This window comes from Meleagris gallopavo, chromosome 1 (assembly GCF_905368555.1).
Source record: "Meleagris gallopavo chromosome 1, MGAL_WU_HG_1.1, whole genome shotgun sequence".
Lineage (NCBI taxonomy): Eukaryota > Metazoa > Chordata > Aves > Galliformes > Phasianidae > Meleagris > Meleagris gallopavo.
The window spans coordinates 178263112-178277435 of record NC_139404.1 but is presented as its reverse complement, the minus strand read 5'-3'; the positions used below and the strand labels follow the sequence as shown (position 1 = coordinate 178277435).

At 38.8% G+C, this 14324-nt stretch overlaps 1 protein-coding gene across 3 annotated transcripts in view; it reads left to right on the top strand.

Moving 5' to 3' along the window:
* Positions 1-14324, top strand: part of ELMOD1 (ELMO domain containing 1) — a 41937-nt gene that overhangs the window by 14351 nt on the left and 13262 nt on the right. For all 3 annotated transcript variants that reach the window (XM_085216260.1, XM_085216262.1, XM_085216259.1), the window contains exons 2-5: positions 2017-2109; positions 10392-10537; positions 10691-10719; positions 12197-12294. In XM_085216260.1, the coding sequence (XP_085072386.1) occupies positions 2093-2109; positions 10392-10537; positions 10691-10719; positions 12197-12294 (290 nt within the window). In that variant the 5' untranslated portion in view covers positions 2017-2092. The remainder of the gene's footprint in view (positions 1-2016; positions 2110-10391; positions 10538-10690; positions 10720-12196; positions 12295-14324) is intronic.

The following is a 14324-nucleotide window of genomic DNA, read 5'->3' as shown; positions in this document are numbered from 1 at the left end:
AATGAGCATTCAAATCAAACCTATAATTGGCTGTAGCTGATAACTGCACTTGAAGGGAGAGTGCTTTGCAGCTCCCACCATGATGTAGTTGGATGAGACAGCCCTGGAGTGCAGGCAAGCGATTTCTTTTCCCCTTGATCCTGCTGCTTTACTCTCACTTTGTTGTCAGCATGGACCTTGATCAGGAAGAGGAAGGAGCTGACCTTGGAGGCTGAGGCTCGCAGAACCTTCAAGGAAGCATTGATCTGACAACTCCTGGCACCTCTGGCATCTTCCTTACACAGCTGCCCTTATGGGTCAAATGCTGTGCTGAAGCTCTCTTTGTTCACCCTCCCTTTGATGCTAAAAAGCTGAGACTCAGCTGTGAGAATCTTTCACAAGCAGTATCTTTTAAACAGCAAATTATTAGACTGGAGAAGGGGAGCAAGTTACATCCCCTCCAGTTTTTTTTTGTCTCCTGTGCTCCCTGTGCATGCTGCCATCAAAGGTCTATCAAAAGCTGTAGCAGGAGGTGCTAGGAGCCTGCCTACTGCTTTCATTGAAGAGCTGGAGCTTGATGCCAGCTTCTCTCTGCCCTTGCAAGCAGGTGTCACTACAGCCACCACCAATTACAGCTGTATTCAGGGGACAGCAACATGATTCAGCCAGTCAAAAACAATATAAATGAAGGAAGCTTTCACAGTTCAGGGATTATATATTTTTAGTATGAGATGTAATCCAACAAGATAGCTGCGTTTTTGTGAACTTAAACACTGCTTCTGTTCCCGTCAACAGGCAACATCATAGTGTAAAACTTGTGAAATGTTAAGAAAATAAGAACAAGGTAGGCTAAGACTTTTATCCCATCAGTGCTGATAGATCCTGCAAAAAAAAATAAGTGTGTGTGTGTGTGTATATATATATACATATTAGTTTCTTTAGACTTAGAGCTTTCCATTATGTGTCAAAAGAGACCAGATTTTGAAGGCTTTCAGATTCTCTTCAGGGGGATGCATGAAGTGCTAAGGAAGAATTCTCTTAAATCACTTCTTAACAGCGTAGCCTTCATCCAAGGCTGCATGTGTATTTTGTACTAGTACAAAACTTAAAAATATATTAATTTTAAATCTTAGATGAAGTTTTCCCAACCGCGCAGAACTATACTCCTTTGTTTTCTGGCATTATTAAAAAAAAAAAAAAAGAAAAAAAAAAGGTTTTATTGTCATTTACAGGATATAAATAAAGTACAGTAAACTGAGAAGTCTGAATCTCTTCACATATGAGCTTTATTTAAGTAAAGAATTACTTAAGGTTTCCTAAATGTGACAGAGGTGACTGGGGAGAGGCTGTAGTACATGGACAAGGTTACATTTATAGGCTGGTTGGCTTTTCTTGTGTTGTTATTTATTTATTAATTTATTTTACTTCAACTCTTCTTGTTCTTCTTCTCCACTTGAAAAAATAGGTAATTGCATTGAATACTAACTGTAACACACCAGATCTCAGAATGAATGGTCAACCTTGTCAACTTTATGATTTTAAGACATCATATGTATTATGTATAAAATTTGACCCCTGGGAGGAAGGTAATCACCTGACATCTCTCACGTTGGATGATGGGACTCGATAGGTCAGATTGATGATTGGAATTGATCTTTGAAGATCTTTTTCAACCTAGATGATTCTATGATTCTAAAAATTAAATCTAGACCCTCTACTAGCTTTTAGTTTACAAGCTGCTTTTACCAAAAGTCTCCAAGTACTGTTGTAAACTCTGGAGAGCAGAGGGTTTCTAACACCTGGGAGAGATGAATGTCTCTTGACACTGCCACTTGGAAGCTGCTGTGAACACACAGGTGTTTGAAACAGCTTGAAGGAAGATCTGATGTTCTTACTTTGTGCTCTGATTTAAAGGCTTTATTTTTCAGAAAATAGACATGAGTCGTGTGCTGGTCAAAATATGTGTTTACACTGAAAAGACAAATTATAATTTTTGTTTTTATTGACGTGATATTTCTTACAATTCTATTTCTACAGCACTGGTATCACCTGCAAAGAAGAGCTTATTGGTGATCATCAGTTGATTACAGCTTCTGTAACACAAACCACCATCATGAAACACTTCCTGAGGTAACTGTTCTTTATGTTTTTTCAAGTGTTAAGTGATGATAATAATTGTTTCCATGCTGCCAAGAGTCAAGTGTTTTAGCTGTTATCAGCAGTATGGAAAATGTGAACTAGTTCAGATGAGATTTGCTTTCTGTTCGCCTAGATTTCAGTAAAGCTTTAGTGAACTAAAGTTTTAATTTAAATTTTGCTTTTCAATACTTTATAGAAACAATGTGGGAAATGTCATGTGGGTTTGGATTGCTCCATGCTAGTAGGGTACCTGTAGTGCTCAGTGTGTCTGGTTTTGGCACTGGAGAAATATTTGTGAAGTTGCAGAAGGGAGGATGCTTGATGAAGGTATGCAAATACTTTTGAAGCTGGTTCTGCTCCATTTGCTCTTGTGTATGACTTGCAATTGTTTTTCTGTAAACTAGCAATAGTACAGGAGACTTGCAAGCACTGGCTTTCACTACTGAAATATCATGTTGTCTTTGTTCTGCATTCAGTGGAGAGAGTTGAATGCTCCTAGAAGTTAATACATATCAAGAGCTTAATTTGTGTATAAACCAAAGCAATCATTTTCTGTCCGGGTGGGAGAAACCTTTCTCAAGAGGACAGAAACATATGCTTCTGTATAGAGCATCTGTCACTATGTTTTTCTTTCTTTTTAGTCTGTTTATAGTACACACTATGGATATCAGCATCATAACCTTCAGTCTGATCATCCGTAATGACTGTTGCAAAGCTAGTCTTGCCCCAGGCATTTCTGTGGGATGCTTGGTTTGGTTTCTTCAGGTTTTTTTTCAAGTCAGCTGCAAGAAAGACCTAAGCAGAATGTGTACAGGTTGAGAGTGTAAAGTGGTTATTTATTTGCTAGGACCCACAAGACAGCTAAAATATAATGAGCCGTTAGATTGAGCATTAGCGTGTTCCCTTTTGACCTTATCAAGGTGGTGAGAGGGTTGGTCGCTGCAGCTCTACGGTGCAGATTCTGGATTGTCCTCAGTCCTGAATGCTGATTCAGTGACCTGATGGTCCATGGTCATGCTGGAGCATTCCTTCTTGAATCCTACCAATGATTGCTGTCTCAGTACTCCTGTAACTTTTACCTTTCTTTCTCTGTACAGATTTTATTATTATTTTTTATTTTAAGCAGCGTAACCTGAGGTTACAGATTTGTGCCATATGTGATCTAGGCAATGATCATTAATAAACAATCCTCTACCACCCTATGGCTGTGATGGAAGCCTCCAACATGAAGTCACTGAGGGATTTACAACTTGCTCCCTCCAAGGCCTGGTATCTTTGGAGCATAATGTAATTTTGTTCCTGCCTTATGGAGAAGCTGAGTTGCTGATTACCTCCAAGCTGGCAGTTCTTTTCTGACTTCTGTGAACATTATATTTCCCTTTAAACTGCCTGTTCTGCTCTCTTTTGGTTGTCCTGACCCCAACAGGAGTTTTTTCACACAGGAGAATTCAGGCTGTTTTGATTATTTATGTTCCTCTGATGATTCTGAAGAAACCAACTCCTTTTTTTTCATGGCATTTCTAAAGTGAATTCTAAAAGTTTTAAGAAGTCTTGATGTTGTTATCTTCTCTTAATTAGCCATGGCATGGGTCATGAAAAGCAATTTCTTGTTTAATTAATTGTTATAGAACTTAATTATGAAAAGTTCACTGTTCTGAGTATAGAACAGAAGGTGAGGTTAAGGGAGGATAGAACACAGCACCTCAAACAAGAAAACACTGTTGAAGTGGGGAAACTATTCTGTTTACTTACGAAAATCTGGATTTTTCGTATTTGAGATTAATCCTTTAACATGAGACTGATATGAGTATTATACTGCTCAAATTTCTTACGCATTAAAAAAATACAAGGATGTTAAGATATAAACTATGGTCGTTCTTCAAGAAGACTGCTTACTGGCAACAGCAAGTTCTGTTGCACATGACTACTGCAGTTACAGGCTTCTGGGATAATGAATAAAAGAGTTAAGTTTAGATCTGCAGGGAGATTTCTGTGCAAGACATTGATATTTAGCCTTCCAGCTTGGAAATCAGCTGGGAAATAAATAAGTTAACATATGTTGTTTGATATTTGGTAGTTTTTGTCTATCAGCAAGCTCCCCGGCTGCTATGTAGGTCAATTTGTCCTGATCTGCTTGTTAGGATCAAATGCAGTGTGCTGCTGGTGAGGACTGCTCAGTGTTACAATGCTTTCCTTGGTGCACAAAATGGAGCAAGAGTTGGGCTAGTTGATGCTGATGGTATCTATAGTTTGTGAAACTTCAATTTTCCTACTTGGACTTATCTGTCTCTTGTATGGCAAATACAGCTGTGAATGCAACACTCCAGATGTCCCACCAAGGCTGAGCAGAGAAGGATCCCTTTCCTACGTATGATCCACAAGTATATGAAGCTGTAAGGGCCTTCACATGAAAGGGAATGTTGGCCACACTACCAAGACTGCAATTGCTCAGTTTGTACAAATAACACTTGTACATCCTCATATTTAAAGGAAGGCAGTAAGAAATTGTTTGCTTTATGCTGTTGACATGGGTGAACTGTTTTACATAAAGATAATAAATCTTTTCCTGCTGATATTTATGTCAGACAAGTATACAACGTCACTTTAAAAACTATGGCATATTGTTTTTCTGCTTCTGATGCATATATTTATTCAAGATATGGTTTGGATAGTTTAGGGTTTTGTTTTTGGGGGGATCTTTGATTGTATTGTGTACCGTGTGTTCTGATTTTCTTTGTTTTCTTTTAAGATATCCTCTCAAAGGCAGTCTTTACCTGGTCCAAAATAGCCTGACTCTGAAGTTACTTATCTTCTTTGATAGTCACCATCACTGCTTAAACTGAAAAGTGAAATTGATGGTGTAAAAGTAGTTTAGAAATGTTGCTCATAATCTATGAACTCCAAATTCAGATACTGAATGAGGCATTAATGAAAAAGATGTGAGGAAAATGTGTGCTCTGGTGCCATGTAGTAAGACTGTCCTTGATAAACTGAAGTCCTAATGTGCTTGAACAATTAAAATGCAAAAAACTCAAAATGAGTCATAAATTGACTCAGTTGCTTTTGTGTTCTAATTTGTCATTATGAAATACTTTCTATGTTCCTGCCTGTTACAGAACTGTTTTGCACATCTGTATAGCCAAGAAGGGTATGTGCTTATTTATGCAAGTGGTAGCTATTTTGATGTCTAGATGTTTTATGAATATTTTCTGAGATTGTCATTTTTAGACGTGAGTGTCTTTAATGTAACTGCAGTGTCTTTGCCTCTTCATTTACTGTTTTTCAACAGCTACTGCTTTCCAGTGGGAAAACCTTTTTTTACATCAACACTCGAGTAAGTGGAATAACTAGAAACCCAAGAGCACGCTTTCACCAGTAATCTGCAGGACTCTTATCTTCCTGACAATGTTTATACCTCTAGTCCAAGGCTATGTCTAAATGAAAGCAGCTGTTCTGTTTCTTTTCTTTTGCAGCTTGCTCTTATCTGAATTATCCCTGAAGTTTAAAATATTATTTATTAAATAATAGAACTTTTCCTCAGTGAAATGTTTAATCCTTTCATGTTTTTGTTTGTTTGTTTGTTTGTTTTTTGTAGAGAGTTTTGAGGAGTCTCTTGGTGACACTTGCACGCTTCCACCTTGATCATAACTTACATTAAAATTGTGTGTAACTTGGAGAACCACCTGTGGCAGACATTTTACTTCTGTCAGCAAATCCTAAAAACTTCCGATGGCAAAAGAGTCAGTGAGCACCAGCAATTTTAAGCACAAGTTCTGTTTTATTGGAGTTCCATCAGATGAAATGAAAATAAAGCCAGTAAAAAGCAAGAGAAGAGAGTGTGGAAAGCTGCTGTTAAAAACTACTTTTATATGTTCTCTTGTTCCTATGGTGACTTGCTTTCATCTCTAAATGGAGAAATGAGTTTCAGTTGTCAAATCTAAAAAAGTACAGAACAAAAATTTATTTTAGTTAATAGCATGCTTGTGTATGACAGAAATGATGACCGGTAATTACGCCTTGGTTGAGCTTTTGTACACAGTTTGGTTGCACAGATAAGTCAAAGATGGCCAAGTTAATTAAATTCTCACAGTGTAGTATCACTTGCTTAATCACTTATTGGTTCATCTTGTCCATGCACAGCTAAACAGCTTCTCTTCACCTTCTCAAGTCTTTATCCTGTTGTGCAACGCTTTCTTCACCAAACTATTTTTCAGGAAAAATAATTGCATAGGTACCTTTCCTATGCAAACAGGGTTTGGTGTTGTGCCCAGTGACAGGACAAGGTACAATGGGCACAAGCTGAGACAAGAAGTCTGAACATGAGGAAGAACTTCTTCACTGTGAGGGTGACAGAGCATTGGAACAGGTTGCCCAGAGAGGCTGTGAAGTCTCCTTCCCTGGAGATACTCAAAACCCTCCTGGGTGCTTTCCCGTCCAACCTACTGTAGGGAACTTGCTTTAGCAGGGGATTGGACTAGGTGATGTCCAGAGGTCCCTTCTAACCCCTGTGATTTTGTAGTTTCCCAGCTTTAGTTACATTTTTCATTTTACCCAGGGAATTTATTCAGTTTGTTACTAGCTCTGAAAATACTAAAGTTCTGAAACTACCAGTGAAGGTGTTGGAAAGGAAGGGAAAATAAACAGAAACTGATAAAATAGAAGGTGTTTATCCATTTCAGAAATGTTTCACAAAAGCTCTTTTCTATTTCCTCTTGTGTCAGTGGAGCACTGATTATAAACACTTGTTATTTAGACTGTTGTGGTGGTGGCTTTAAACATTGGATAGCGCTTCATAAGTCTCTTCCAGGCATGCAAGGAGATGCATATTCATTTCTAAAGTGTAGTATACTTTTCCTCTGTATTGGCATCAGAGTTCAGTGATGCTTTTTGAGTGCCAATCTGGCAGAGTTACGCCGAGCTGCATTGTTATTTCTCAGGAGCTAACAGGAAACTTCTGACCTCCAAGTGACTGGTATCAATGACTAGGAATGTTTCCCCTGACTTCTTGTGGGACTGTTGTGTTTCCTCTCATATGGTATTCTCAACACAGGAACTGTCTGTTCATTAGGCCTGTGTGCATTAGCTTGTTATCACACAGTTTTTTAATTTTATTTGAGGGAACATTAATGTGATCTCTTCTAAGATGCTATGATGCTAAGATGCTATTTCATGTATAAACACAAACTATAGACGTATTGTTGTATGCAGTATAGGAGGAGGAGGAGCTCACGTCAGGATGAGAAAAGGTAAAGTCTCTTAAGAATGTCTTCCTTTCTGTAATGCTCCTGCATTTGAAGCTCACCTCAGGAACTGAGGCATAGTTGTGCAAACCCTTCTGAAAACTGTGAATAACTACATAGACTGGTAGGGAAGCACGCTGTTTTCCATGCCAAGAAAACCTTCAAGGCCAAGCAAGGAAAAAAGCCAAAAACACTGAGATTCAGTGGAGAGAAGGTCTAGAATTGCTCTAAAACAAAGAAGTTAATGCACCACAGTAGTCTGACACGTGGTTAGAGCAAGACTTCTGTGAGGGTTTTTACAGTATTCCGTGTCTTCTATTATAGCTACCGGTGCTTCTGCTTTACTGAAGTGCAAAGCAGACAAAATAAAAGTTAACTTATTCACAAGTATGCTTTATTACAGGACTTCTGCCAGCAAGAGTTCCGTTTTGTAAAGAACAGCTCCTTGAAAACAAGTTTGTGTTACTCTTTATGCTGTTCATGTTATAAACAGAAGATTTCAGCTGTTATAATCTTGAGATGGATGAGTAGTAGAGAAATGAAGGTATCTTCAAAGGCAAACTTTCTTCTATGAGTAACCTAGTCAAAACTAGTGTTTGTCTGCTTTATTTGCCATAGCTGCTAACTATGTTTTAGTGAATCACATGCAGTGTTTGTGTGTTGTAGTGACTTTCTGTAGTAGATACATTTTTATGTAGCTAGTTTTTGTTCAGACCATAGCCAAAGCAAAATTTCAGTTCTAAATGTGATTGCAACCATGAAATATCACAGCTCATCCCATTTAGAATTTTTCCTTTGATTTGTTAATATGCCATTGAATATAAAGGTAGCAACATATAATCAAAAGTGTAGTTCAAATGCACCTAACACATTCTGCTTTTCTTTCTATTGGGAATTTACCCACATCACACAGTATGATAAGAAAGAAAGTTCTGAGCAATAAAGTGAGTTGTGATGTTTCAGCTCTAGAAGTAATTAAGTGTAGACATGAACTTTCTTACAGAAGTTTTTGTTTTGTTTTGTTTTGTTTTTTTAATGGGATTCATTTCCTTCATTAGAAGGAAATCTCATGTGGGCTGCGGCATGAAGTTAAGCAAACCTTTTCTCCCTTCTTTCCATATAAATGAGCTCCATATAAATGAGCAAAGGAATTGGAAGCAAAGCAGACTAAAAGGAGAATGAGTAGCTTAATCTCTGCTACAAATGTCTGATGAAAGCCCAGAACTTTGTTTGACGTTCTCCACCTTCTATGTGAAGGTGGATGTTGATTATTGCATGCATTTCTCTGGACCTTTAGCCTGAACACAGAGCTGGGTCGTGCTGAGAAGGCTGAGGGATGGCTATACATGTTGTGTTTTGATTCTTGGTATGGGAGGACAGGTGTTAAGTCGACTCTTTGATACCAAACATCTACTGGAAGAACTGAAATGCATAGTGTGAAATTATGGGCTTGTTTTCAAGCCACTATGAGGTGTTGCAGCTGAAGGTATTAGCTGACTCTGTATGAGACTTACTCTTTAAATGTCTTACATCTCTGACTATGTGATGAATGATGGATTTATCTTCTGATAGCTGTTCTTGTTCTTAATACTGAATTGATTACCTCCTGTGAAACATCTACAAAATTCTCACAACAGTGTGAGTGGCTCATCTTGGGATGGGAGGACCCAAATATTTCCAGGTCAGCAGCTGAAAGTTTTTTAACTGACCCAAAACTTGATTCCAGCGTGGAAGTCTTTCTTCTTTCTTTGAGTTTCACTTCCTATCTTTATGCAACAGGAAGCCTCTGCTGCATAAAGACAAGGGGTTTTCCTATACGCAGGCATTTAGGAGTGTTAAGTGAATTAACTAAAAGTGTGAAGATAAAGTGGATGCTTTTAAAGCATGCTAAATATTTGTGTGAATGCCCTCCATTTAGACATAAAATGGCTTTAGTTCCCTTTAGTTTAATCCCTCTTCAAAGGAGATTAAACTAAAGTGAGCATAAAGCAGATTAAACTCCTGTGTGGACTTTAACATGAGTTAACTTATCTTCCCTTTCCTGAATGTCCTTCTGCAACATGCCCTTCAGGTTGTGCTGTGAAACGATGTAGCTCTTCCAGCTTTATTAAAGCTGTACTGAATTAAGTATCTGGAATTCAGTATTTTCAGAAAAACCAACGACTCCACTGTAAAGGATAGTAATTTGTCTTTTAACAGATAAATTTCCTTTGAAAGTGTCAAAAGTATGTGGAAGAGATAATAGTCTCATGATGAATGCACTTACAACATAAAGGATCAAATAATTTCTGACCATACAACAGCAAGCTAGTTTGTTAAAGTTGTATGGATGCTTTCATAGGATATAGTTACAGAATGACTGCAATTGGAAGGGACCTCTGGAGAACACTTGGTCCAACACTCTGTTCAAGCATGAGCTACTTAGAGGGGGATGTCCAAGACCAATCCAGATGCCAGTGTTTCCATTCTCAGGTCTTGGCAATTTGCCTTTTCTTGGATGAGCTTTTGGCCTCAAGGGTACTGAGTGATTTGTGCCACATCTCGTATCATGGTGCTTTCAGGTGGGTTAGACACTTAGGTAACATGGCAGAGGCCAGGCCTTCATAGCTGTAGAAATAAGAAAGCCAAATTATGTCCACCAATTGTAGCCCATGAAGCCTGTTTTTGGGGTAGGTTTATATAACTGCAATAGCTTGAGGTGTGTGGGCATGATAGCAGCTGCAATGCTTAAAAAAAAAAAAAAAATGCCACAGAACTTGAAAATAGAGCATTTCTCATGTATTTGTTTATTTCCTGACTTCATAGGATCACAGGATAATTCAGATCATAAGGGGCCTCAGGAAATCTCTTGTCCTTTAACAGTCGTCAGGATAAATGTTTATAGTGTCAATACGGGTTTTGGTTTAAATCTCCTCTTAGGCAGTGGACGTTTTGGAGGGTCAGGAAGGCCATTCAGTCTCTGTGGTGACCTTGTTTAAACAAGCTCTGCTCTAGACTTATTTTCAGACTTTTCTTTTTTTTTTCCCCTGAAAGAATGTTTATCCAGGTATGCCTGTACTTCTACTGCAAGTGCTTGTGGCGCTGCCTGAAGTTTGTGGTCAGGAAACTAACGGGGCGATGCGAATTGCAAAGGATCTGTTACAATACCAAGCCTGGAGCTGCCAGAACTATGAAAATAGGTAACTGAATGAATTAATTCTTCAAGCCTTTGTACCTTTCTGCATGTGCTAAAAATAGTATGACTTTGTTTAAAAAACAATAATAAGCTACATTTATACTGGACTCATTTAAAATTGTCTGACGCAATGCTTTCAAATACTGTTCTCTTGCAGAGGCATCACTGAAAGGTTCAAAAAGTAAGGTGAGTGAAAGATCTGATAATTCACCTTTCCTAGTGTGTCCTGTCCAGTTTTGTTCAGTTGGCTGTTTGCTTACCATATAAAAATCACTGTAGTTTTTTAAATAATCTCACATTAAAAACATCTACTGAGGAGAGAACTGTGACCACCATAGCAGGCGGCCTTAGATGGAGAGTGTCCTATGCTGTAGGGACAATCACAGTGTGGCACTGGTGGAATCAAATGAGCAGCAGGCCATGGTGGAGACAAGGGTGGTGTTCTGTAATTGAGGGTTTCTTAGGTGGATTCCTCATCATAGAATCATGGAAATCATAGAATGGCTCAGGTTGGAAAGGACCTTAAAGATCATCCAGTTCCAGCCCCCTGCCATGGGCAAAGTTGCCACCCACCAGCTGAGGCTCCCCAGGGCCCCATTCAACCTGGCCTTGAATGCCTCCAGGGATGGGGCATCCACAGCTCTCTGGGCAGCCTGTGCTGCTGCCTCACCATCCTCTGACTTAAGATTTTCTTCCTGACATCTAATCTAAATTTCCCCTCTTTTAGTTTAAAACCATTTCCCCATGTCTTATCACTATCTGCTCGTGTAAAAAGTTGATCCCACCCCTTCTTATAAGTTCATCCTGTCCTAGAGTTTATGTAATCTGCAGTCATTTACTTACATGCTTTATGCCTCAGTTTTATGCCTTTAAAGCAGGAGTAAGAGAAGTTGAAGGCAGCGGTGCCAAGATAGTTCATTCTTTTTAAATACACTGATGGAAAATACTCTTCCACTTCATCCTTTCACTATAACAGTGGTTGTGCTCCTCACTAATCTGAAACAAAGCATTTGTATGTGCATTAAGTTCACTCAACCATTTATTTCTCCTACATGTTCATAACTACCTCAGAGTTAGCAAAAACAATGTCACATTGGCTGTAGTTGTGCTAAAAGTATATTTGCCTAATCAAAAAGGCAGAATCTTATAAGACTGCATCTAAGCAATTCCAATTGTGTAATTTTGAGACAGAGCGCCACAAATTTCAAGCTCTCAATTTTTGGAAGGCTTGATGATTTCTTTGAAATACTGAACTTCACAAGGCATCTGTAAGGCAATGATGTGCAAGAGGAATGACAAATATATTTTTGTTACTGAATGAAGGCTAGCAATCCCAGTGTAGCTAGGCTGGTGGTCTGAAGCTGCTGCTCAAGTGGGAGACTCCATGCAAATTGTCCTCACTGACATTTCCTGCAGACATGTACTAGACTGGCTGCATGGGCATGGACAATTGACTTGTGAGGATAGTGCTCTGCATAGGGCTAGAAGTCAGTAGGGGCTAGAAGTGTGTGTGTGTGTGTGTGTGTGTGTGTGTGTGTGTGTGTAGAGTTGACCCTTCTGGGCTGCTAATCTAGAAGCTGTTGGGTATCAAGTTTACCATTGTTAACATATTGATTCCTGTGGAAGCTATTGTTCAATACATATCCTTAAAACTTCTTTTTAGCGGCTGCAAACTTCAGTAAGTGTTCACCCTGATGCTATTGAAAAAACTATAGATGACATCATGGAGCTGAAAAAGATTAATCCAGATATAAATCCACAGTAAGTTCATGACTTTCTTATGAAACAAATGGGAATTATTGATTTCTTTTCAGTACCCAAGTCCATAGAGAACTAGTTCTTCCTAGCTATTTCGGTGCGCAACTTGAAGATAAATTTTGTTTTTCGGTGTAAAGCTTTGCTGTCAAAAAACAATGAAAAAATGAATACCCTTTTATGGGGACTGTAATAGGAAAGTCCTGAGTATCTGCTTCCTGAATCATATTGTCTTAGTATGTTGTTGATATATTGATTTGTGGGGGCCACTTCCCCAGCGATAAAATACTGCCAATGCAGGTGGTCATAGAAATGACAGTGATGGCTTCTTAGCAAGGCCGTAGGGAAGAAATTGGTCTGTCATAACCAGTAAGCCAGTATATCATTTCTGTAGTTTTAAAACTGCTTTGCGTTATTCAAACACAATCTTCAACAGTACGCAGGTTTTTTTTTTTATGCTGTTGCTGGCTAACCCTTGTCTGGCTAACCCTTGCTGTCCCAGATTGACTGCTGAAATTTCCAGTTCTATCTCACAATATTTTAGGGAGTTGATCACTACCTGTTCAAGCCTTTGTGATTTTTTGCATCTGGTAATTCCATAGCTTGGCTTACAAAGTCGTGGTATTGTCATAAATACTCTATTTTTAAGTGGGAAAAGGAGGAGGGTGCCACAGCTCAGATGTTTCAGTGTTTCACAGAACACTGACAGCTGAAATTCAGAAAAGAAAAAAAAAAAACAGCAGTGAGAAATTAACGACAGTAACATAAGGAAAACCTACATGTAAATGCAAATGTGCACAGCTTGGAGCCTGACCTGTGGACTTTGTTAACCATAGCATTAGCAGTTGGGCTAATTGAAGTATTCTCTTTCCACTATTGCACCCTTGAGTAACAGGGTGGAATAATGCCAAGAAGAAACATGAAACTATTTAAAATAGTATTTCATGTGGAACTAGTGATCATCTGGCTATCCCTGTGGCATTGCCTTTGGCTTCTGAGAAGAAGTAGTCTTCTAGAAGAGAGGGAGAGAAAGGGTTAAAATATCTCATACTTGTTCAGGCTCCTGACTACATTTGAATGATTTGGTCCTAATATAAGGGAAAGAAAACCTTAATATTTTAAATTTAATCGAGGTATTGTTCACATGCTTAGCACGGAATAAATGCTGAATTGTTTTTAAGCTAGAAACTGTGCACTCAGTGTTTTATAGGGCTGAGTCTTTCATACCCGTGCTCCCATCCTTGGCATCCTTCTTTAATTTGCCGAGACCTTTTCCAAGCAGTGAGGAATATTGGTCTGGGGTGTGTAAGGTGGTGCCACGTTCACTGAAGCAAACCCTGCCACTAAATTGCTCCTTAATGTTCATTAATTGAAGTTTAGCTAAACTTTAATAATCTGGAGTGAACTTTCATGTGTGACACACTTAGGTTATATTAAACTCTTCTGGAGAAATTTCAGCAGGAGCAGGTCAGGTATATCTTTAGGCAGGATTAAGGAAAATCCATTGGTTTGCCTATTCTCAAATATCTCAAAACCTGCATCCAAACTGTCTTGTTCAGAAGCTCTGACCTTCCCTTGCATGGCAGAGACATAACATCTCCTCGGGTAAGGACAAAGGGACGTGTGTCATACTATACGTGTTTCTGTAAATCTGTGTGCAGTCATTTTTGTTCATGTAGCATCTTTGCAGAGCAGAGCTACCATCCTAGGAATATTTGCACTGAGCTGTTCTTGAAGGCCATGGGCAGCTGTGATCTGAGAAGGAGGTGGTCCCATTTACCAATACCTTTGAAATAATAAATGTGTATATTTAGTTATGGCAGCAAGTTAGCTGAGTAATAACCAGGTGGCAATCCATGCTGTTTGGTTATTTTGTAGTTAAAAACATGGTGGATGTGGCTTAGCCATGCACTCTGGCAATTCTATTAGGCCTTTTATCTTTCTTTGAAATGCAGCCTTTCTACAAAATGGTAGGAAATAGCAAGTGAAGCATGTGAAAACCAAACATCAAAGGGGGGAAATGCTGCTTAGATTAT